The 24,657-nt window shown below is 59.3% G+C and overlaps 1 protein-coding gene across 3 annotated transcripts; it reads left to right on the top strand.

Annotated features, from left to right (window-relative positions):
• Nucleotides 1–11,035: 11,035 nt before the first annotated feature.
• Nucleotides 11,036–20,685, top strand: C7H15orf39 (chromosome 7 C15orf39 homolog). Of its 3 annotated transcripts, none has more exons than XM_047738074.1 (3): nt 11,036–11,212; nt 14,454–17,198; nt 19,212–20,685. In XM_047738074.1, the coding sequence occupies exons 2-3, from the start codon at nt 14,504–14,506 to the stop codon at nt 19,577–19,579; spliced, it is 3,063 nt and encodes a 1,020-aa protein (XP_047594030.1). In that variant the 5' UTR covers nt 11,036–11,212; nt 14,454–14,503; the 3' UTR covers nt 19,580–20,685. The 3 variants fall into 3 exon arrangements, with proteins under 3 accessions (XP_047594030.1, XP_047594032.1, XP_047594031.1); XM_047738076.1 differs by having other exon boundaries at nt 14,454–17,254; nt 19,212–19,418; XM_047738075.1 differs by lacking the exon at nt 11,036–11,212 and adding an exon at nt 11,701–12,058.
• Nucleotides 20,686–24,657: the final 3,972 nt, after the last annotated feature.

Genomic DNA, 24,657 nt, shown 5'->3' with positions numbered 1-24,657 from the left:
CTTTGGCTCAGGTCATGGTCCTGGAGTCCTGGGATCGAGCCCTGCATTGAGCTCCCTGCTCAGTGGGGAGCCTCCTTCTCCCTCTGCTCTTTACCCTGCTCATGCTCTCTTTCTCTCTCTCTCAAATAAACAAAATATTTTTAAAAAGGAAAAAGGAAGTGGGCTGACCATGTCCAGTGGTGTGCTTGTGGTCACAGAGTTAGGCTGGGGTCCAGCGAGGAGGCAAACTCACCTTTGCTGGTCTGGTGGAGGAACTTGGTGCAAAGCCCAGACCAGCGGGTGCCAGGAATGGGGTGGGGGGAGCAAAGCCAGAGAGCAGGGGGAGAGGGTGACTGAGCATCCCCACCCTAATACCCACCCTCCCAACCCCTCCTCATTCTGAGCCAGGGCCCTTTAGGTCCCTCCTGTTTTAGGTGACCAGTGGTTGCTGTGGGCACACACGGAGGTCACGTACACCTCGGCCTCACAGGCACCCTGAGAAAGCAGATGAATGGATGAGGGCAAAAATGCATGGAAAACTGGGTCTGGAGGTCTGTCTGTGCACAGGGGTGCTCCTGCTTGAATGTCACAGCCTTGTCCTTGGTCCTTTCAGCTCCTGGGAGTCCTTCCTGGCCAGGAGGCCTCCATTCAGAAGGAGATGGCAGGAGCCCAGTGTTGGGAGAGAGGAACCCTAGACTCACCTGTCTCCTAGATCTGCAGCTTCCTGGTGTGGAGACCTGGGGCAAGTCCCTTCGCCTCAGTTTCCCCCTCTGCACCGCAGGCCTATGAAGCCAGAGCTCAGGAGAGGGCTGTGCAAGACAGTGCACTCAGCTTCGTGTGCTGTAAGTCTCTGCACGGGTATTTTCCTCCTTAGAATAAGAGTCAGCAGCCCTGGACGGAGTCCACAGGCGGGGTGGGAGGAGGACAGGAAATGGAGCAGGTAGAGGAGGGAAGGCTGAGCAAGGGCTGGAGAGCAGTGCACACCCCGGGCAGGCCTGAACGGAAGGGGTGCTCTCACTCATCCCAGGCCAGACCGTCTCCCACGGGCATGAGCGCCGCCAGCTGCGTAGCCCAGTTTGGGAACCCCCGACCTCTTGGGGCACCTCCTCCAGGAATCACTGAGCATTGTCGTGTCTCAGCTCATGCTGGGGTCCCCATGTTCACAGCCTCACTTAGTCTGCCTGATTGTCCCATGATGTTGGTGACAGTTATCCTAATTTTATACCTGTATGAACTATGCTTCCAGAAGGTGAAGTGACTGGCCTAAGACAACACAGCCAGGAAGTAGCAGAGACGGGATCTGAGCCAAGGAAAGACCCCCATCTTCCCTGGCTGCTCCAGCACGCAGTGTGGGCCCCCTTCCTTCCAGTGCCCTGGCCCCAGGAGTACATTCCTGAGATCAGGGAGGGCCCTCATTCTGCTCTGCGAGGCCTGTCTTGACTTGTCACGGGGTGGGGAGAAGCACATCGGGTCACAGTGACAGTTCTGGCTCCCCAGGGCTTGGCACCTGAGCCTGGAGCATGAGGTCAGTCCATCAGGGAGCCCCTCAAAGTCCACAGGGGTGCTGGCCACCTGAGGGGCTGCAGGAAGGGCTGCCGGAAGTGGCCCAGCTCTGGGCAGCTGCCGAGGAGGAAAGTGGTGGGGTGGGCCCCCGGGGCTGGGCCGGCCTCTCCTGTCCAAGCCCAGACCCATTTCTCGGGTTTACCAGTGTTCCTTGCCACCTCCCACAGTCCCCAAAGCTCAGCAGAGTAGTGAGCAGAGTCTCCCCAGCTCCCTCAAAAGGATTTCTGAACCCCTTGCCCTCGAGGGCTTCATGCTGCCGCTTCTGGATACAAACAGGGACCATGGTCACAGGCAGGGCTCAGGCTGACCATAGCCTCTGCTGGCTATGATTAGTGTGGCACGAGTCAGGTCACAGGAAGGTCGCATGACTTCTGGACAGCATTTCCCATCTCGAAGCCTTTTATCCCTATCAGGGCTGTCCTGGTGTGTTTGCTGGTGGTTGTCTCAGAATTGAGATAGGAATGGGGACAGAGCTGGGACTGGGAACCAGATGGGGCTGATGATGGGCGGGACAGGGCTGGGGGCACCTGGGGCCAGGAGCCAGAGGCTTGAAAGCAGGTTTTATTGGAAGGACTTACCTGGCCCCCTTACCCTCCAGCAGTGAGCCTTTGCAGGGTATCTGCCTCTCCTGCTGCTGGGGGAGAGGTTCCTGACTGACCACAGCCAGCTAGCAGCCCCAGGTGGCCTCCCTCTACAGCCTCAGCTTGCGGTGGGACTGACTTCCTGATAAACTGGGTCCCCTGTGCCTTTCACACTGGTTACTCAGGCCTGACACACACTCCTTCCCTGGAGCCTGAGCAACAGAACCCCCATTCCCTGGGCCAGAGTTGCTCTGAGTCTAGGGGAGGCAGATGAGATGTGGCTTCTCTTGCCTCTCACCCCCTGCACAGTGCCCCTGCCACCTGCCTCCTGCTTCCTCAAAGCTATTGCTCACCCCACACCCTGCCTCTTGTAATCCTTTCTGGCCCCTGGAGGCTGTTAACTTTTATTGTCCCTGTGATGGGGAAACTGAGCTCAATCAGCGGACATCTCCGCCTGCGCCTGACCCTGGAGCCACTCCAGTGTCCTGTGACCCCACACACTCTGACAGCACCCTAGGACTTACCACCTCCTTTTGTCTCTTGCTGGAGGCCTTCTCTGACCCCATCAACCACAGGCCAACCCTCACCCCCCAGCTCCCTGATGGACCCCAGCTGGTTGTACCTCCTTCCCTAGGGGAACTTGGAGACTTGGCTGTCGCCCTACATGCCCATCCATGTCCCCGATACCTTAGCCAGCCAGGGGTCCCTGCATAAGCAGAGCTGGAGAGGAGGTGGGTATGGGTGTGCATACACGATCCCAGGGATTGCTGGGAGAAGCCCTGTCCCACCCGGGGTTCCACTGCCTCCCAGCTGCCCTATTCCAGTCTGTGAGGGGTTGGTTCTCCAGTTGGGTCCACTGCCCTATGCGGGGGAAACCCATACCAGTGAGTGCCAGAGGGCATCTGTAGGTGCCGGGAGACCCACAGGGGCCTTTCAGTCTGGCCCCTAGGCCTGTCGGAACTTGCCCTAGCCCTGGGCCCCTGAGGTCCCGGAGACCTCCTGAAACCCCTTCCCAGAGGGGCTGTTCAAAGGCAGACAGGCCTGATGAGGTGCTAATTATGGAGCTAATTGGAGCTCGTGTGAGCTACAGATGGCCTGGCTGACAGGAGGCGGGGCCTGCGCCAGGGGAGGGGGCTGCCCATGAGGGCAAGGAGGACAAGGAGAGAGGCCCAGGTCCAGGAGCGGGCTGTATTTGTTCAGGAATTGTTGACTCACTAGTGCTGACCAGCTGCTTTGAAATGCAGCCCGGTCCCCTCCATCCCTTGGCCCTGGCTTTCCCTTCACAGAAGGACTCGTGTTCTGAGGCCCTATTTGTTGGAAGGGTTCTTCATGGAGCAATTTGCAGGGGCAGAGGGCCCTGCTCTGGGGGCGTCCTTAAGGAGAAGGGAGGCCCACCACCCTGTCCTGGGCCTCCAGGACCGCAGCAGCCCGGCCAGATACCGGGCTGGGTATCATTGGAGGCTGCTTGTGAGAACAGCGGGGACATCACTGAGCTGGGTTATCCTGGAGGGGTCTGGGTCTCACCCCATGCCAGCCCTGACTCTTTCTGGACTTTGGTCCAGGCCCAGTCCCAAGAGCAGGCCTGTACAGCCTCCTGAGGGGGCCGGAGAGCCTGGGGAGATGGACTTGTGCTCCGTGACCACAGAAACCTCCCAGATCAGGGATGAGACTGACCCCCCAGAGAGAGGGCAGGGGAGTCATTGGGTCATTTTGCTGCAACCAGAAAGGCAAACAAGTAGCACCCGCCTCTCTCCCGCAGATTCCCTGCTTCAGACCCCTCCCCACTGCCCTGCACAGCACAGTTGATCTCAGCACCCTGGAGCTAGGGGGCACTCTGGTCACTTAGGGCCAGACCCCAGCCTCAGCAGGGCTGCTTGCGGCTATCACTCGCATTGGCCTATGACTCTCAGCAGACCCCAGCTCTAGCCCTGGCTCCCCATGGCTCCTGGCCACAGGCAGTATTCCCTCTGGTCTCTTGACCTTTGTTAAGGCTGTTCACCCCACGAAGCATCCCCTCTCTGCTCCTTGCTGCCTAGTTAGGTCCTCCCCACTCTGCCGGCTCTGGCTCCCTCTGGTTCCCAACCTGCTCCATGACCTCCAGCTTGACCCACACCCCAGCCATTGCTCTTCCTGCTCCCCCACACCCCTCACCTGGCCCAGGACCCACACTCATGTAATTGGGATAGAGAGCTGGGAGGATAATGGTCCCCAAACTAAAAGAGATGATGGGGGCACCTGGGTGGCTCAGCAGGTTAAGCCTCTGCCTTCAGCTCAGGTCATGATCTCAGGGTTCTGGGATCAGGCCCCACATTGGGCTCTCTGCTCAGCAGGAGCCTGCTTTCCCCTCTCTCTCTCTGCCTGCCTCTCTGCCTACTTGTGATCTCTGTCTGTCAAATAAATAAATAAAATCTTAAAAAAATAAAGTAAAAATAAAAGAGATGATGGATATGAAAGGTAGTGATACCGGCTTACTAACATGGTAACATCTGCTCCAAGTTTCTAAGTCCCTATTTCTGGGCCACACGCTGTGCTTGGTACTTTCTGTACATTGCCTCTTACAGCAACCCTCCAGGAGCTTTTCTTATCTTCACATTCCAGGGAAGAAACAGAGGCTCAGAGAGGCCAAACCACTTATCCGAAGTCACATAGCAACTCAGTAGACAGTCTGGCAACTCCCAAGTCATCCCCCTCACAAGGAGAGGGGGGCTGTCATTATTTTTTTGCCAACCTGTTTCTTTGCCCCTTCCCTCTCCCTCCCTGTTATCCTCTACCTGGTAAGTTTGCATCACTACTAGGGCCCCCTGGGTCCAATTAGGGGGCCTCCCCAAGGATGCTGACTGAGGCAATCCCTGCCCCAAGGGGGCCTCCCCAAGTCAAAGTTTTAATTAGCCATCACTGCTCTTCCTAAACTCTGACCTGCCCACGGCTACACCAGCCCAGCCTGGCTTTGCCGCGGGAGGCGGGCCTGGCATCCAAGCCAGTGGCAAAGCAAAGCTGCCCCAGCACGGTGAGGGGGCGTGCCTGGGCCCCTGTCCCACCGCAGCTCCCCAGGCATACCTCCGCATCACTTCATTTAATCCATTACATGGATTAATAAATGGATTAAGTGACTTAATCCATTAAATGGATTAAATAAATTAATGCGCTAATATTTGTAAATACTTAAATCAGTACCTGCTCCCTAGCAAAGGTCTATAGGAGTATTAAGTTGAAAATGCAAGGCAGCAGGGACTGCTTGGGGAGATCGAGGAGCAGGGTGGGGTGCAAGGCTATTCTTGGACATGAAGATGGAACGTTCCCGGATCACCTGGCAATGGTGGCCAGTGCAAGTGCTGTAATGCTTGCCCCCTTGTAAGGTGGGATGCTTGGGGCTTGGAGGATGGGCATGGAGAGGAGGCTCTGGGCCAGGCGCTGCTCTGGTCATCTTATATACTGCACACCGCCCTAGGAGACAGGGGCTAGCCTCCCATTCTACAGATGAGGCAACCGAGCCTCAGACGAACAATTAACATGTCCAAGGCCACATAACCACGAGAGGTAGGGCACGATTTTGACCCAGTGTAGACCCAGGGATTCCAGCCTGCACACTGAGAAATCTGACTTCTCATGCCCCGCTCCCCATCAGGCCACAGGGTGGTGGTCAGTAAGGTCAACAGGCCACACCCCCAGTCCCTAAAGAGGGAAGCCTGCGCCACTCAGCTACCCCTCAGCTTCCCCCGACCTCCCAGAAACCTAAGGTCTCTGAGTATGGGTGTTGGTGTGGAGGGCCGTGAGGGGCCATGGAGGGCAGCTGGAGGCCCCTCTCCTGGGGCTGGGTTGTGAGGCTGAGCTGCAGTAATGACTAGGAGTTCTGAGTTTGAAGGCACCACCCCCCACCTCTCCCGGGAACATGAGGCTGTGGACCGTGACCCTGGCCTCAGCCGGCCAGGCCTCACACCTCCCCTTCAGCAGCAGCAGACACCAGTGCCAGCCCCAGCCAGAGCCAGCCCTCCCAACGCGGTTGCCTGGTAACCGGCCCTAAGTGACGGAAACCCCAGCAGGCCACTAACGAGGGGGCAGCGCCAACCACCTGGCCCAGACCCCACTGCCCCAGCGGCCTGAGGAAGGTTTCGATGGACAGTCCGCCTGGCCTGCCCACGGTAGGAGGGGATGTGCTCTGGTACTGGGGGAGGGGCCCTGGGCAGGGCCAGGAGGAGCTGGGTTGGCAGCCCTCCCAAGACCTCTGAACTGGGGAGCTGCAGGAAGGGAATTCCCGATAGAGGCCGAAGCAAGGCAGGCACTGGGCAGGAGTCAGGGCTGTGGGCACAGCCCGCCCAGGCCCAAACCACCATCCTGGAAACAGCTGTGCTGCCCTGCCCAGGGCACAGAGGTGGGGGGAGGGCCTCCCGAGAGAGGCCCTGGCTGGGGAAAGGGAAGGAGGTGATTAGGAAAGCTGGCAGAAGTCCAGGCTTGGGCTAGGGGGAGCAGTCTCCTGCAACACGGAAGGGGAAATGCATCAGCCTCTCCTCTCTTCACCGAGCCCCCCCTCCTCTTCTCCTCGCACCCCCAACCCCAGGCTAGGGGCCTCCAAGGAGGGACCGCAGGCAGCTGGAAGCCCAGGTGGAGCTCAGCCAGGTGTTTTTCCATCCTGGGTCTGGAGATGGAGAAGCAGCGTCAAAACAAGAAGGAAGCTGGTGTGCAGACCAGACAGGTCTTCGGGAGACCTGGGTTCAAGGCGTGCCTGCTCCAGCCCCTGGGCATGCGGCTACCCCTCTTGGGGCCTCTGTGTTTCCATGTTGGAATGGGCGCGGGCAGGGCAGAGGATTGGTGTCACGGGTCCTGAGAAGCTGGGGCGGGGCGGTGCAGGGGCTTTAGGGGAACTTTTGGCTGTAGAGGCTTTCCTCAGGCTCTCATCTCTGGGCCAAGGCAGATTTTTCTGCCGTTTTTCCTGCCCTTCAGACCAGCAGAGTCCTCCTTTTTGCCATTAATCCTTCACTCCCTCACCGTGGCCCAACTCCACCCTGTGCTGGGCCCTGAGGTATCTGCGTTCAGGTGGGCCCAGGCCCTGCCCTGGAAGGCGTCAGTCTCCAGGCTTGTGACCCGGCCACGTTAGCACAGGGAGCTGCCGCCCGGCTGATGGGCTAATGCAGAGGGGAATTTGGGAGGCTATAAGGCTCCAGAATAGGTGACCAAACCCAGCCTATGGCCTGGAAGTCTTCCTGGAGGAGTGGGTCTGAGCTGTCTTGAAGACAGGTTAGCAAAGAAAGAGCTTGATATGTGGCAGAGGCCAGTGCTCTTGGCCGAGGAGAGCATAATCCGGAGCACAGAGGTAATGCCCAAGTGAGGACCTCAGGCCGGTTCTGGGGAGTGAGTGGAAGGCGGCGGGAGAGAGCCAGTCAGGAGGCAGGCAGAAACCTGACTGGGAAATTGGATCCTGAGGGTACTGGAGAGCCTTGGGAGGCCACCCCCCCAAGCTGGGGGTGGGGGTTGGGGATGGGTTACAGGGTGAGATGTGGGCATTAGAACGACCTCCCTGGAGGTAGAAAGGTAATGTTTCCCACTGCTTTCAACACTAAGCCGGACAGAGCCCGTGGCTGGGTTCCGGCATAGCCAGAATGGGGGACCCTACCCTGACTCAAGACTCAGCACCCTATTCTTCAGGTCTCTCTTGGGCAGCCCACCCCTACACAAGCACTCATCATCCGGAAATGCCAGGGTCCATTTCACATTTGTTTCTTTAACTACACTGGAAACAGCACCAGAAGCAAGGATGGGAAGGATGGTTAATCTACCCCCGCTATTCATTAATCAGAGGGCTCCTCACTCCCCTGCACTAAGGTCCCCAAATTATTGTGTCTGGGCTTTTTCTCTCTGGCCAGTAGGCTGGCAGGCACCGTCCTGCAAAGGAGCCCATTGAAAGCCCCTTTCCTGGACTTGGGGAGCCCCTTCTGAGAGACTCTGATTTCCTCGGGAGATAGCTCTCTGAATGGTTCGGGGTCACACAGTTCTTTGTGGGGAGTCTCAGCTCCTCTGTTTCTTGGCTCTGTGGGCGACCCACTCCCCCCACTTCCTCTAGAGCTACCACCGCTTAAGGTCTTACTACAAAGCAAGCTGTGAACTCGTTGGATCTGCGTGAGACCTGAGATATGTTCTCATTCTGCCCATTGGACTGATGAGCAAACGGAGAGGTTAAGGGGCTGCCTTAAGGTCACACAGCTCAATAGGTCAAACCTCAGTTGGCCTGTTTGTCAAACCCTGACCTCATATGATTATGTAAGAATTAAGTGAGAATTAAGAATTAAGTGACTAGCCCAGGGCCACGTTCCAAGTAGGAACTACTTGCCTAGCTCACCCACCCACACAGCTGTTCCTCTACTGAGTGGGAGCAGGGAAGGGAGGAGGAAACAGAAAGGGCAGAGAGTTGCAACAGCAGTCGGTGGGCCTCCCTGGAGGACACAACATATATCGCTGGGTCCGGAAGGATCAGAGAGAGCATTGCTGTGTGTCTCAAGGAAAGGGGCTGTGCTTCCCTGTTTGTGTGCCTATGCTGTGGCTGCCAGTGCCACGTCTCCCTCCTCTGGGGTGAGAAGCTCCTGGGAGGAAAGAAAGAGATTTGTAAATAGCAAGTGTGGCCTCATTAGAGAGAACGACATTATTAATAACTGTAGGTCCAGCTGAGGTTCAGGGGGCTGACCTTTTACCTCAGCTTCCCAGAGAGTGGGGGGGCGGTTGGTAATCAGTGTCTGGGGTGGGGCGGAGGAGGGCAGGCTTGTTGTGTCAGAGCGTGGGTCGGGGGTGGGGGAAGTGTGAAACCTCCCTTCCAGGTTTTTCTATGTGACTTTTCTTTGTTAACCCCACCCAGGAAGCCCACAGAAGGACAGACTGCTCCCTTCTCTGCTTTTGTTAACACTGTCCCTTCCAACCACGATACCATTTCTCCTCTCCAAGATCACAGCCTAGTATTACCTTCCTTCATCCGACAGATGCCTGAGAGAGCCACTTTTCTTCACAGGCTCTGCACATACATGACCCTCGGGGTAGAGAAGAAAAGGACAAGGTTAGAGCCTTCAGGAGCTCCCAGCTGACACCCTACAGAGCTTTTTATCATTTGCAAGTAATTTCCCACCCAGTTTTGTGCAACACTCACCTCATGGTTCCCATTCTGCAGATGAGGAAACTGAGGCTCAGAAAGTTACAAAGTGGCTCCCAAGTCCTCCTTTCTTTTATAGTGCAATGTATTTAGGTGCTGCCGAAAAGGAATGGGCAAGACGCTGATTAAGGGGGGCTACTGTCTTTGTGAAGTGTCCCTAAATTAAGGCAAGACTCAGAATGGGGCCGCAGAATCTTAACTGGCCCCTAGGGTCTCCCCCGGGTTTATGCGGGCCTGGGTGCGTCCCACTCTGGCTCAGCGAGACTGGCGAGAACACCAGGTGACCTGAGCACACAACCTGAGAGTCCTAGGCCCTAAGAACTGAGAATACTGCCCTCCTCCCACCACCCCTCACCCCTGCCCGCAGCAGCAGCAGCAGCAGCAGCGCAAAGGTGGGCAAAGGTGGGAGAAAACGAGTGTTGTGCTAAAGAATGGAGAGGGGGAGGGCAGAGTTGTGAGGAACAAGAGTAGGGACAAATAGCCTGTGATCTGAGCCTTGGGCATGACCCCCAGTTGTCGCGCACAGGTGTACTTTCCTGATGTGAAGATGTGGGAGCCAGGAGATCTGAGTTTTTATCCCAGCGTGCTGTGTAACCCTGGGAAAGCCCCAACTCTCTGAGTCTCTCCTCAGATCACTCTAGACTCCCAGGACCCTGCAGCTCTCAACTGATACTCTCTCCCCTCCCCCCAGGTGACCTCCACTTCCTCTTCCTTTTCTTACCTGCAGGGTCCAGCCCCTCCTCCTCAGCTCCAGCTGCTGCCTGACTCTCTGAACTTATGGCCTCGGGCCTCCTCTGCCCTCTGACTAAGGCAGCCCTGACCTTTGGGATCAGACTGGGTGGTTTTGCCCCATGAACTTGCTCTGACCCTTGGCATGTCCACCTGTCTCCCCCCTCCTCCACTGCACACACCTGTCCCTAGTCCTTGAGCAGCCCAGGAACTGCTAGGGACCAGGTTTCTTTAGAGAAGGTAGCAGCACAGAGGGCCTTCACATCCAGAATTAGATGGCCCAAGGAGTCTGGGTAGATGGAGACAGCCTGTCCACCCCTCCAGCCCTTCTCTCTGCAGCATACCATTCCTGGTTGGGAACACTCCACCCCATCCCACCTCCCAGGCTTCACATGTTCAGGCCTGTCTTAGTGAGGGAGGTTTGCCGAAAAGGTTGAGGTACCCACTGAGGCCACTTACCAACCGCAGGCACCCTCATTCCTGGCACACTACAATGATGGAGAAATCACCCCTTCCTCAGACACAGGTGGTACTCTAACAGGGACTGAGATACATTTGTCTGGAATTTGCCCTCAGGGGCCGCACTGAGATGCGGGGACAGACTCAGGAGTCCTTCCCCAGCTCCTTAATGCAACTAGTACCTGCCAAGGGAGCCAGAACACCTACTGCGTGCCAGATATCTTAATACAACCTCTTCCAAGCCTTTACACCACTACCACTACGATGTAATTCCACTTTTACTAAAACAAGGAAACTGAAGCCCAACAAGGTCAAGAGGCATGCACGAGGCCACGTAGCTAGAAAGTGGCAACGAATGAATGATCTAACGGAGTGAATGAAGGCGTGTGCTGGGCGCGCTGAGCCACGGCTCAGGGATGCGGTGGGTACAGACAGTGCGCAGCACGCGCGGCCGTGTTCTTGTAGAGCTGGCCGCCGCAGGCCCTCCGCACCCCCGGGGCCCAGGGGATCGCGGGCTCCCAGAGGCGCGGCCCGGCTCAGCCTCCACTGCGCGGGCCGCCCCGCCCCCGCTCCGCCCCCAGCCCGCCCCGCCCGGGACCGCAGACGGCGCCCAGCGGCGGCGCGAACGGCCGCGAGGAGGGTGGCTCCTGGTTTGGTGCTCACCGCGACTTCCCGCTCAGGGCCCGGCCCGAAAAGGACCCGCCGCCTCCGCAGGGCGGAGGATGCGGCCGCGGCCCCCGGCAGCAGCATCGAGAAGCCTGGCGCCCTGCAGGTAGGAGCTCGCCGGCTCGGGCGCGGAAAGTTGGGCCGAGTTTGCGGGCGGCGCGTGGAGAAGGGGCGGGTGGCGCTGCCCCAGGGCGCCCCTACCGGCCGGCCGGGGCATGGAGCACGCCGGGCCTGGGCCGAGGTGCTACGGCTCTAGGCTGCGGCGGGCCCCGGGCTGGCGGTCTGCGGGGCCGGGGACGCGCGGCTGCTCCGACTTTCCCCGGACTTCGAGGGCCCCGGGGCCTGGGAGCGCCCCGCGGCGCTAGCGAAGCTCTGGCCGGATCCAGCGAGGGACTGGCAAGAAGGAGATCGGGCTGAGCCCTCGGGCCTCCCTCGGGGTCCGGCTCACGTGGACTGCCGGGGCGGAGATGAGGGGGCGGCGGGGGGCTGGGCCTGGGGGGGCGGCGGCGGGCGCTGAGGCTCCGCGGGGCCCTGGACGCGCCCTACTGGGACCGGACGGCCCTGCGGTTTCCTTGCTACGGCTTGACTCACTCTCTGGCCGCAGCCCAGGCTGGCGGGATCGCCCCGAGGCGGTGGCTGCCCGGACACTGCGGCCAGGCCGCCCCCTGCTCCTGTCTTCCATCCAGTCTTTGGGTGTCGGCCCTCGGGGCTGGGTGCGCGGGCCTTGCTGTGTGCACACGTGTGCTGGGCCCGAGCGAGGCGAGAACGCAGTTCTGGAGAGGCGTGTGTGCAAATGTGGGCCGTGCACGTACTTGCAGGCACGGGTTTGTATGCGTGGCTGCGGCCTATGGATCAGCCTGCTGGGGTGCACGTGCGGCCCAGCGCCAAGGGACAGAGCATGGGGACACCCGGAAGCCCGCGGGGTCAGGCGCGGCGGCAGCCCCAAAGCCAGGTTGGCTGAGGGCCTCAGGCACCACCGATATGGGCGGGGCGGGTAGGAGAAAGGTGGTGGAGGCCTTCCTGCGACCCTTCCCCCAGGTTCTGTAGGTCCCAGAGCCTCAACTGGGGAAGGTATGAGGACCCCGGGAGGGGCCCTGATTTAGCGCTCTAGGGGCCGGCCCCAGCCTGGCAGGATGGCTCTCTTCTTCCTGGTCTTTCCCAACTCCCAACTTCCACTGGCCTTACGGAGAGTCGCTAGGAGACGGAAAAGCTGTTTGCTTCCCCTGATGCTTAGGGCAGGGAGGGCACAGTGGTGGCGGGCTCTTTTCTGGTACCCTGCTCTGAGCCCTGGCCGAGGTTGGTCCTCCCAGCCCTCAGCCAGCAAACAGATTGGTGGCCCAAAGGGCAATGTGACTCTGCTCCCTGGGGTCCCCCCTTCCCCAAGCAATTGCTTGCCTCCTCCTCCTCCGTGTGTGTGTGTGTGTGTGTGTGTGTGTGTGTGTGTGTGTGTGAAGGAGGCACCTACATTTTGGCTACTGGCTTGAGTAGGTGGGAGGGGCCTCCCTCAAGGGAGTGTACACTGGGCTTTTTCTACCGACAGGAGGTAGTAAGGTCAGCCCCATACCCTTCCTAGTCCTCTGCTGACTCCCTAGAGCTCTGTCTCTCCCTCAGAGACTCCTGAGGGTCCCACATGGCTTCACCTCTATTGACTGGGTCCCAGGGTGGAGGGGAAGGCTGTCTCAGGAAGTCTCCAGGGCAAAGGGCTCGCAATGGGCAGAGCCCCGGGGAAAAAGACTCCTGGGGCTGGGGTGGGTGTGGAGCAGGCTCCAAGGGGCATGTGGGGGCGGTGAGACCAGAGCCAGCACTTAATTAATCCAGAGCTCCCCGTGGTGGGGAGGGACGCTTACTTAGCACCCCCAAAAACCATATAACTCCTTCTTGCAAGGTTGCTGTGCCCCAGGATGGGGCTTTGCGTCTGGGATGTAAATCTCTGTCATAGAGCATTGCTCTCAATACCATACCCTGATGTCCCTTCTGGTGTCTCCTAGGGAGCATCCCCCTTCTCTAGGCTAGCCTAAGGTGTTGGATTCTGGCCAGGAGAGCCAACTTTTTCAGAGTCCCACCTGGCTTCCGTGGTGTGGTTAGGCAGGGATGGGAGTGGGCATTGGCCCTTCTACTACCCTTGGCTTTTCTTGTCCACAAGATGTGTTGGTCTCCTTATGAGACTGTGGTTGTCATTGGCCACCAGCCAGAAGGGAGGAGAGGGCTGGAAGAAGGGGCTGGTGGTGGCTTGCACCTGACCCATGGCCTAATCATAGCAAGAGGGAGCTGATTCATCCTTTCTAAGCCATCTGAGGGTTTCGGGAACAGGGTGCTAGGGGAAGTAGAGGCAGGATGATGTGGCCTGAGAAGGCTGGCCTCAGGTGACCCTTCATGGGTCATTGGGTACCTGCTGCCTTGAGAAAGCTCGGGCTTGACTTCTCTGGGCCTGGGTCTCAATCCTTGCTTTCCCTTGCTTCAGGGACTTAGTCTTGCTCTGGCATTCAGTGTTTCTGTCAGGCAGTGGGGGAAGTAGCCCTAGCACTCTGTGGTCCTTGGGGACTCCCTCCCTGGACATTTGCATCCTCCCACCTCCCTACCTTCTTGTCCCTGGGGCCGTGCTGCTGCCCTTGCATGCCTTGAATATCCGGGATGGAACCCAGGCTCTCCTCCTGGACACTTTGGGACCTTCCTGCTGGTACCACAGCACCATCTACTGGACAGCCTCAGCTCTCCTGCGGGGGGCCAGGCCCCTGTGAAGCCATTGTGCACTGCTTCTCTTGGGGAATAGCCCTACCCTGTGGAACCGAGCCCGGTATCTGTATTGCTCTGGGCCTAGGGACCTGGGTTCCAGGCTCGGCTCTGAGATTTTTGGTAAGATTGGCCAGTCAGACAGACCTAAAGAGTGTCATAGGAAACCTGAATGCATAGACAATGTCCAGTTCCACATCTTGGCTGTAGTGGGCATCTTGAGATCCCTATGGCATTGGGAATAAGAGCTGTAGGGGGAGGTAGGAAGCCTTCCTCTGGTCCCATCTCCTTTATCAGGTCTCCTCGTCGGTGTATGGGGAACAGGGTAGCCAAGCGAGTGGATCCTCAGACTGCCTGCAAAGTCGGAAACCGCAGGAAAGGGGTCTGGGGAGTCACGTGGGGAGAAGCTGAACAGAAGGGTCTCCTGGAGTGGGACTAGGGGGGATGAGTTGGAAACCTCTGTGTTGTCTGACTCATGCATTCATTCATTCTAGGCTTTATCGAGCATCTGCTAAGTGCCAGGTTCTGAGGTGCGGCGATGAGCCAGTGAGAGCAGCAGCCCTCACTTGCTCGCCTGTAGCCTGTTCTGACAGCCCCTACCTTTCTCTCTCTCCCAGGTCAGCAGTCGAGTAGCTGGGGCCCCTGAGGGCTTGAAGCCTTCACAGTGATGGCGGAGAAGCGGCCCCTGGGGACCCTGGGGCCTGTGATATATGGCAAGCTGCCCCGCCTGGAGGCAGACTCTGGACCTGGGCACAGCCTGTCCTCTTCTGTTGGTAACCAGGACCCCTGCAGCTACAAGGGTGCCTACTTCTCCTGCCCTATGGGGAGTGCTCCCAAGGCAGGGTCTGAGCAGTTGGCATCTTGGACCCCATATCCACCCTTGTACCCCACCAGCATGGCAGGACCCCCTCTTCGGACAGACAGCCTGTTGACCAGTTGCCTGCTGTACCGCCCAGCAGCAGAAAGCTCTGAGAAGGTGCAGGACCCTGGCCCTGTTGAGCTCCTGCCCTTTGGTCCCCAATCTCATTCCTACCCAGGCCCACCATTGGCAGCACCCAAACCTGTCTACCGCGGCCCTCTGTGTTACGGGCTCTCGGCTTGCCTGGGGGATGGGGCGGCGAAGAGGCCACTGGATGTTGACTGGACGATGGTGCCCGGACCCCTCTTACCCCCGGCTGACCCGTCTTGTTCTCTGACCCCAACTCCTGGCAAGGGCCAGTCCCTAGATGGCACCTTCTTGCGTGGTGTGCCAGCTGGGGGATCTGGCAAGAACTCAGTGAGCTTCTCCCCGTGCCAGGCATTTCTGGAGAAGTATCAGACCATCCACAGCACAGGCTTGCTGGCCTCCAAATATGCAGGTCCTTACCCTGGGGACCCCAAGCAGGCATTGTCTGACGGACCTCCCAGTCCATGGACCCAGCTGGCCCAACCGCTGGGGCCAGCCTGCCAGGATACAGTGCCTACCCACTACCCGCTCCCTCACCCTCCACAGGCCCTGCCTTGCCCACCAGCCTGTCGCCACCCGGAGAAGCAGGGGAGCTACAGCTCAGTGCTTCCCCTACAACCTCTGGGAGCCCACAAGGGGGCTGGGTACCCAGCTGGTGGGCTGAGCAGCCCCTACCTGAGGCAGCAGGCTGCCCAGGCACCCTATATGGCCTCAGTGGGCCTGGACACTTTTTCTTACCCCTCTGCCCCACTCCCCGCACCGTCACCAGGCCTCAAGCTGGACCCACCTCTTGCTCCCCGGTGCCCAATGGACTTTGCCGCCCAGACACTGGGCTTTCCTTATGCCCGGGATGACCTCTCTCTCTATGGAGCATCCCCGGGGCTTGGAGGGACGCCGCCTTCCCAAAACAGTGTACAGGCTGTGCCTTCCAGTGTGCAGCCCAGTGCCTTCCAGCGAGCATGCCAGTCCCTGCCTGCCAGCCAGCCCTGCTCAGAGCCCGTGAGGCCTGTGGAGAAGCCAGTCCAGGAAGCAGAGGAGAAGGTGTGGCTGCCCAGCTGCAGGAAAGAGCAGCTCCAGCCCCAGCTCGATGAGCATCCTGGGGCACCCATTGTCATTGGGGATAGCCCAGTTCCACGCACCCCTCCAGCGCTCCCACCATGCGCCCAGGAGCGCCAGTCTCTGCTGCAGAACAAGGGTGCTCTGCCGCCTGGCTCTCCGCCAATGCCGATTATTGACAATGTCTTCAGCTTGGCCCCCTACCGTGACTATCTGGATGTGCAGGCTCCCGAGGACTCGACTGAGCCTGACCTGGCCCCAGCCCCCAGTGAGAGCCCTGCCAAAGACTGTGGGGGAACCCTGCCAGCCCAGGAGGCCCCTTCAAAGGCTCCCTGCTCACTTAGAGAGGAGGTGGCCCTGGACTTAAGTGTGAAGAAGCCCTTGGCAGAGGCTCCTGTCCGGGTTCCTAGTCCCGAGGTGCGTGCCAGGCCCACGGCAGCCCTGGATGTGCCAGGTGTGGGGAACACAGTCTTGGATCTGCCAGAGCTGGAAAAGATAGTCACGGAAACGCCAGGGCTGCCCGGGGTGCCGGCAGCCACCGAGGCCACCACCCCAAGGACCAACTTCCACAGCTCCGTGGCCTTCATGTTCCGAAAATTCAAGATCCTCCGGCCAGCACCCCTGCCAGCCACTGTGGCCCCATCGGCGCCCACCCCAGCCACTGCGCCCGCCCAAGCTGTACCCACCCCCACGACCGTGCCCCTTGGTCTCCAGATTCTCACGCAGCCCTTGCCCGTGGCCTGCTTCAACATGGCGCTGCCCAGTCCTCCCGCTATGGCCGCGGCCCCCACTCCCGCGCTGGCCCCCTCACCTGCCCAGGCCCCAGCCCCGGCCCCGACTCCAGCCTCTCCCCCAGCCCCAGCAGACTCTCCAGAGCAACACTTCACGGGCCTGCACGCATCCTTGTGCGATGCCATCTCGGGCTCAGTGGCACACTCTCCTCCCGAGAAGCTGCGGGAGTGGCTGGAGACGGGGGGACCCTGGGGCCGGGCGGCGTGGCAGGACTGCCAGGCTGTGCAGGGGCTGCTGGGCAAGCTGCTGTCACAGCTGCAGAGCTTCGTGTGCACGCAGCAGTGCCCCTTCCCCCACGTGGTGCGCGCCGGCGCCATCTTTGTGCCCATCCACCTGGTGAAGGAACGCCTCTTCCCCCGGCTGCCGCCGGCCTCCGTGGACCATGTGCTACAGGAGCACCGCGTGGAGCTGCGACCCACCACGCTATCCGAGGAGCGCGCGCTGCGTGAGCGGGCCCTGCACGGCTGCACCTCGCGCATGCTCAAGCTGCTGGCTCTGCGCCAGCTGCCCGACATCTACCCCGACCTGCTGGGCCTGCAGTGGCGGGACTGTGTCCGCCGCCAGCTGGGTGAGCATGGGGCGGCCCCAGTAGCCACCGGAGCTGTGTGAACGAACGAGTGACAGGTGTGTGGGCTGTGTGAGTGGTCACAGCCGGGCCAAGGGACTGCCTGGGACTCGGGGCAGGGGAGCCCAAGAACTGGTGCTACAGAGGGGCCTGGCCATCCCCGGGGAGGCCCTGTGGACCCCCACCCCCACTCCCACCCCCCATCCCTCCTCACCCTGGCACAACCGGGGCCTTCATGGCCTCTTCCCTAAGCCTCTGAGCAGGCCTGCTGCTCTGTCCCTGTGGAAACTTATCTTAACTTTCCCCGATGCTGCAGCTTTCCAGCTTCCCTCCTTTGCTGGGCCTTCTCCCACCTCAGTGTAGACTTCTCCTTTGGGTTCTAGGGCTCTGATGAGGCCCTGTTCTCTACCTGAGGTCTCTTCCTCCTGTGTCTGTGTCCCACCCGGCTTCCCTTCTTCTGAGCTTGAGCCCTGAATTACTAAATGCATGCTGGCCTTTTGCACTCAGTATCTCTCCGACCCTTAACTCCTCCCAGACCCACACTCCTAAGCTTTCCCTTAAATCCTTTGCCTCCCACCCCACCTTCTCCCCTTCAGTAAATAGTACCTGATTCCCGACAGTAGGCAGGGGTCCCCTTCTCCCTCCAAACACGGTTGCCTTTTGAATGTGCCGTGTTTTAGTTGTCCCAGTATTTATAGTCACGGAAGCGCCCCCATAAGTCGGAGCGATGTTCCTGGTTTGCTTTTCCCATACTAAAAGATGTCTCATGCGTACTGTTCTCCAGCTTGCTCTTTTTCTGTTCTGAAGCATCATGAACTTAGGTCGCTTGGCCCTGCTCTGGGCAGCTGCTGCGTGCTGTGTACACTCACTCCTGCTGGAACTTTGCTGATGGTGCCAGGTGTGCCCATCGTGGCCTTTTGTCCATCAGGATACCTGGCACATGGAGGCCTGAGGCCTGTGACTTGCTCTATAGCCTTCCCTCAATGCTCCGCCATTCTGCCACCAAGCTCTGTCTGTGCTGTGTCTCCATGGGAATGGTTTCTCGTCCCCTCACCACCTGGCAACTTTGCCCTGGGCCCTTACCTTGTCCTGGCTCCACGTCGGGTGGGGAAGGCGCCCGAGGCAGTGAGGCATACATGTGGAACTTGGGGTCTAGGTGACAAGCATTGCTTACTCCTGAGCACTTAAGTTGGAGCACTTGCCCAAATGGGTGCAAAGAGAATGTACGCGGGACTGTTGTTGAACGGCGGGGGGCGGGGGTGGAGTGGAGTGAGGGGTATCATGCATGGCTCAGAGGCTCCAGCCCAGTCTTCTCTCTGGACAGTTGGGCTGTCAAGCCCAGAGAAGACAGGGCCGTATTTTCCGGGCTGCCTGCTGGGCACTCCACAGTCCCCTCCTGCCCTGTCCAAGCTTGGAAGAGTCTGGGGCCTAGTGCAGAACTGACTGGGACCCAGGTTCTTCCTGCTGCTGGCTGGATTTGGTGCCCCAGTCACTCCCTCCCTGAGCTGTGAGTCCTCCCCCGATCCAGGGAGGGTGGACCTTCTGTGGGTGTCCTTCGTGTTCTCCCTGACAGCCTCACTTGCCACGAGATGTGCTCTTGGTCAGAAGCCCTCTCCTGCCCCCTCTGCTGCTTCCTCCACTCCTGGGCCCTGGGGGTGGTCTGGTAGAAGGATGCCACTCTTAGGTGTAACAGGGCCCCCTCTCTCCATGCCCCAATTTCCCTGCCTGTACAGGCCAGTGGTTCCTGTCTTGTTGGCCCTTTTCCTTTGGTTCTTGGACCAGATGCTTTGCCTGAGCAGTACCGTCATCTAATAGAGCCCTGGCGTCACCTGGGTAGAAGCACACCTTTCGGCTTCCGGCACACATGGGGAAGTCATGATGGCATGACCCGTGACCCTGCTGGGGCCCTCCAGGCCTGAGGCAGAGTGGAACTACTGGTCTAGGTGGCTTTGGAGGCCAGGAGGTGGGGCCTGAGGGTGTTGGGGTCTGCGTCCTGACTGTGTGTTCGTTTTCCAGGTAACTTTGACACTGAGGCTGGATCTGTGCCCTCCTCAGAACCCACCATGGCCAGAGATGAGCCGGAGAGCCTAGCCCTGGTCTGGAAGTCACCTGTCCCCAAGGCCAGGAAGCCAGGGAGGAAGCCACCAACCCCTGGCCCGGAGAAAGCAGAGGCAACCGCTGGGGAAGGGTCCCATGGTACCTCCCCTACCCCTGCTGCCAGCACCAGACCCCCTGGCCCCACACTAAGGGCCCGCTTCCGCAGCCTGCTGGAAACTGCTTGGCTCAGTGGCCTAGCACTGCCCACTTGGGGCCATAAGGCCTCAGGGCCAGACCGGTCTGTGCCCCACCCACAGGTGCTGGGTGGCCAAAGCCATCACCTGTAGCCTTGGTGGCTGTTTGGACAGCTGCTGTGTGGGGGTCACTGTCTGGACCCCAACCTTTTGTAAGGCCAGCTGCCCAGGGCCAGGAGTGGACATGCCATTGGAGCTTCTCCTGCTCTCTTGCCCCCCACCCCCACCCCGTAGTGGGCTGAGAGCCCCTGAACTTTTTACTTGAGGGCCTTTTTTATTAGAAAGGACTACTTCCTGTTTCTTCCTTAGAGAAAATGTGTGGGCTTTGGAGCTCAACAGACTTGGGCTTGAATCCTTGGGCTCCTGTGTTCTTGCTGTGTAACCAGGCAAGTCACTTCCTACCTTGAGCCCTCAGTTCCCAGTTTGTAAGATAGGACAACGCAGCCTACCTCACAGGGTTGTTGTGGGGGTGATGCCTGACACACACCCATTAAGGTTTGTTCTCTGCTCCCTCCCCAGGACGGGGGCCTAGATCCCAGCCAGGGCCTAGAATAGGAGGCTAAGGCAAGTAGAACCTTCTAGAAAGTCTTTTTGTGTCATAGGACTTGGTTATTTAGGGTGATACAGTGTACAGTGTGTATGACTTACACTTTCTAGAGTCATTTCCCAGGAAAGCCTGGGGCTATGCCCTAAAGTCTGGGGTTGGGCCCTGACCCTCCCCAGCCTGGAAGCTCTCTGGGGAGCCTGCTCCTTCCTTCCTTCACTACAGGGGGTGCCCAGATACAGCCTGGGGCTGACATCCTTGTTCTGGGCCTGCTGCTTTCACCTCTGGGAGGCCCCAGGCCTGTCCTGAATTGACACCAGTAACTTCCTTGAGCTGCCTTGTCCCCCCGGTGCATCTTCCTGAGAAAGTGGTATGTTTGCTAGAAGCCAAGCAGCTGCAGGGACTCAGGGACTAGACAAGACAGGCTGAATGACAGCTGGATCCTGGGAGGTCTTCAAAGATACGGACTGGGGACCTTGGCATTCCCCAAGCCAGAGCCCCATCGGTCACGCCTGCTATGAGTGACCTCCTTACAGAGTACTAAACTGAGCCAGACGCTGGCAAGCTGGGCCCTTGGCCTGGCTAAGGTTTGTAAGAAGGCTGTGGGCCCAGGAGGCAGGCCATTAAACATTAAAGCATTTGGGTTGTTTTTGGACCTGAGGCCTGGCTGTGTGTTTGGGCCGAGGGGTGTGGGGTCCCAAGTTTAATAGGCCATCACCTAGTCCTTGGCAATTCTCCCTGCTCCCAGCCCAGAAGGTGTCGAGGCTCCCTGGCACCATTGTGCTGACTAGCTGTGGCCATGTGGGTCCTAGTCACACGCCTGATGGGTGGCCACTCCCCTGCTCAGGGAAAGCCCCTCCTCCCGAGACCCTTGGGGGTCCTGGTGGTCTTTGGGTCTGTGGCGCACTGTGACAGTGAGAAGTGCTGGTCACCGCTCCCTAGCATGTGCCCCTCTCCAGCACCAAGGCCATGCTCACTAAGGCATCCCTAGAACAGTGCTGTCACCCCGCCCCCATGCTGGTGACTCCATCCTGCGGAAGGACAGCTCCTCACACCTTAGATGCTGTGGGGAGACTCTGGGTACACCCTCCAGAGACCCTGTCTCTGCTGGGATCTCCCTGCAGAGGTTGGTTCTCGGGGCTTGCTGGGGTGGCTTCCTGGTTTCCCATCCCATCTAGACCGAGGGCCAGCCCACTAGGACCGGTCAGGCCTGCCGGGTCAACCCCAGTCTTCGTGAGCCTTCCCAGAGCTCAGTTACAGCATCCCTCCTGCGCCTGCTGACAGCTGGAGCCTGGCATTGCATGAGGCTGTTGACTTCCTGGCGGCTGCCAGGATGCCGAGCGGCCGCCACCATTGCCCTGCTGCCTGTTCGGGCCCCAGGATTTCCCCGGCCCGTGAAGGGCATAGGCCAGGAGAGAGGCAACTCCCAACATGTGGTCACCATAGTGACAGAACCCGGGGAAGCGGGCTGTGGAAGCTCGACAGGGGCCTGACCTAGCTTGGGGACAAGGAAGTGTCCCTGGATCCCAGAAGAGATGCCGGTAGTGGGCCTCAGAGGCAGGGAGGAAGGTAAAAGCGAGGGAGAAGTGCACCAGGAGTAAGGTGAAGAGCATGTGTGGAGGCCTGGGGGAATATTTGGAAAGGGGAAAGCAGCCTGCTCAGTCCCACAGCCTGGAGGCTAGGGGCTATAGGGCACCTGTTTCCCAGAGAGCTGAAGTGCGGCCTGTCTGCTTCACTTGAGGCTATCCGAGTGGGGAGCATAGATGGGTGACAACATGGGTCAAGTCACCGAACCCCCAGGCCCTCTGCCACCCCGTCGACTTTATCCACCTCATTGTCGAAACCTTCTGGATTTGGCTGTTTCTTTTTTTTCTCTTCCTTTTTCCTTTTCTTCCTTCCCTCCCTGCCTTCTTCCTACACTTGCTTGCCCACCTACCATGTCCCTGCTCCCTGGCAGGCACACTTCTCGCCGGGAGCCCACCCGGGGCGGCCCCGGGTGGGCTTCGAGGCCTTGGCATAGGCAGAGCTGCTCAGCACCCAGGGGCACCTGCCTGTCTGCTGTGGCACTACAGGGCCTCCATGGTGCAGAGGCTAGGTTTCAGTGTCCTGGCCCTGGACCTTGCTGGGGGAGGAGGCTGCTTCCAGGAGACAGCTCTGGCCTGGGAGCCTTGGGATGGCAAGGATGGCACTGCCCAGGACCGCACCTGAGGGAGGCTGTGCTCCCACCCCTCACGGGGGTTTTCATAAGGCCTGTTCCGTGCCTCAGTCAGGGCGTGGACGGCTGACAGTGGAGGGTGTCAGTGGCCCCCACCTCTCAGCGAAGCCAGATCGGGCCCACTCTACCTTGGCTGATCATGGCTTTTCAGGCCCTACAGTCCCCCTGTAACCGTCCAAGGCTTCTGAGTTGGGGTAACTCTTCTCACACAGAATCATCTGGAAAATGTTTGTCCAGGCCCCGCCAAGAACCCTCAGCAGAGCCCAGAAAGCTGGGTTTGAACCCAGCCCCCACGGTGATCCTGGGTCAGGTGTTCAGGGATCCTTTTGAGTAATGCTGACAGCTCTCTTCAGGTGACAGAAAAAGAAACAGGTCCCCTCACTTGCTGCTGGTCACATCAAGTCAGGAGCTGTGTCAAGACGCCGCAGATCCAGTGCTGGGTTTTTGAGCTGGCCGGGAGGCCAAGAACGCTTTGCACCTGCCGCTGCTTCGCCCTAGCGGCTGAGCTCAGACCTGCTCACTGGGCTTCTCTCTGCCTCAGGTGGCCTCACTAGACAACATGTAGGTCTCTGGCCTGAGTTGAAAAAGGGAGGATAGCACTCAGGTGGGCCTAAGGCCTGAATGAGGCTCTGCCTCCCGGTGGCCCTACTTGGCACTTGGACCCAGTAGGAGGCAGAGGAGCCCAGCCTGCTAAATTCCCCGCCAGGAATTAAGCCTCAGGCCTGCAAGGTAAGTGACAGGGGGCAGCTTTGTCTCCAGCTTGTGTCACTGGGGAGGGGAAGGAAGAGTGCAAGGCTCTGCTTGACTAGGGGATTATGAAGACCCCCTTGGTAACCTCCAGGTGCTTCCAGCCCTGCCTAGTTCTCACTAAGGGGGTTGGGGTGAATGGACTGGGTGTCCCGAAATCCCCATAGGGGAAATGGAGCAGGGCCCAACCCACCTGCCTGAATGTGCCTCTTCTGACCCCACAGTCCTGCCAGAGGTGGGAGTTATTAGCTCCAGCCCCTGGGCCACCCCTCACCCATGCCTGCTGCTCCTTCCACCCCAGCCTCAGCTGAGGAAGGCCACAGGGACAGGCCAGTCAGGGGGCACTGAGCCCTGCTGCTGGCTCTGGTCCTGTGTGCTCTCTAGACCCCTTTCCTGGGTACCTTTCCCAGCCCAGCCAGGTGCAGCCCTTCCAGGCCCCAGGGCAGGGGAAGGTGTTGCAGACCCCCTCCTCTCTCATCTCTAGCTGGACAGGCTCTCTTGCCTCTGCCTCAGTCTTGGAGGGGCCCAGCTCCCAGGCTTCTGTGTCTTGGGGCAGTGAGAGCCTGGGCTCCTGGGAAGAGGGAAGAGAGTGCTGAGCCCCTGAGTCCCTTGAAAGACCCTCAAGAGGCCCCTCCTATGATTACTAGACCGGAGCAGAGGGTCCCTGCTTCTTCACTAGCCACCAGATAAAATCTACAGACCTCTCCTCAGATGGGGGTGATGGGGACAGAGCAGGTTCCCCTCCTACCCGTAGTTCAGAGCCTGGGACTCCAAGCTTGGCAGCGGCTTCTCAAACCGTATAAACCTCCCAGACCTGAGCACCCTGTCAGAAGAACAGGAGCTTTGGTCTGGGGCCCCTCAGCATAGACACCAGAGGCTTTTGTCAGCCTCCGCCCTTCATCCTGAAGCATCCTTACTCCTGGGTTCCCATCCACCTTGAGTGGGCAGGAGAAAGCCCTGACTCAAAGAGGCCTGGGTCCCCCAACAGACCTGGGCCCTGCCTGCCTTTCTGTGAGGCTTGGCACCTTGCTGGTATAGGAGAGCCGGGGTCGCCTTATCCAGCCTTCACTGCCACCCCTTAGCTTGCCACCTGCCGACAGCAAGGACACATCAGGTCTCCCAGCCCTGTCCGCTACCACCCTACCACTGGAATGCCCCCTGGAATGGGGGCATTCCAGGCCCCCTGCTTCTGGTAGCCCAGTCCTTTCCGGTTGTTGCCAGCTGGACCTCTTCCATCTGGAGTTAGCCTAGACCTTTCTGGTCTTCTTGGCGCCTCTGATCCCAAGTGCCTGGTCTACCAGGACGGGTGAAGAGGCCTCTCCCACTTCCACCGATCCCATGCCCTGTACACCAGGCTTGCTTTCTATGTACTGCCATTACCTTGGGGCCTCCGACCCCTGCCATGTGGGCCCTAAACCTTTAGCTGGGCCCACCCCTGCACAGGAAGTGCCAAGGCTTCTGCAACACTTCCTCTCATGCTGGTCTCCCTCCCAAGGACCCTTCTAGAGTCTGGTGCCATGGGCCTGGCACAGCCCAGGCCCCCTTCTTCCTCACCCATCAGGGACTCTGTGTCCATCAAGGCCCCTGACTGCTGAGGGACCCACATGAAAGCTTCAGACCAACCCAGATCCACAGCCCCCGTGAGCCTCTGGGCAGAGGTTTAAT

Source organism: Lutra lutra, chromosome 7 (assembly GCF_902655055.1).
Source record: "Lutra lutra chromosome 7, mLutLut1.2, whole genome shotgun sequence".
NCBI lineage: Eukaryota > Metazoa > Chordata > Mammalia > Carnivora > Mustelidae > Lutra > Lutra lutra.
The sequence above is the reverse complement of the archived record's forward strand: the minus strand, read 5'-3'. Positions and strand labels throughout refer to the sequence as shown.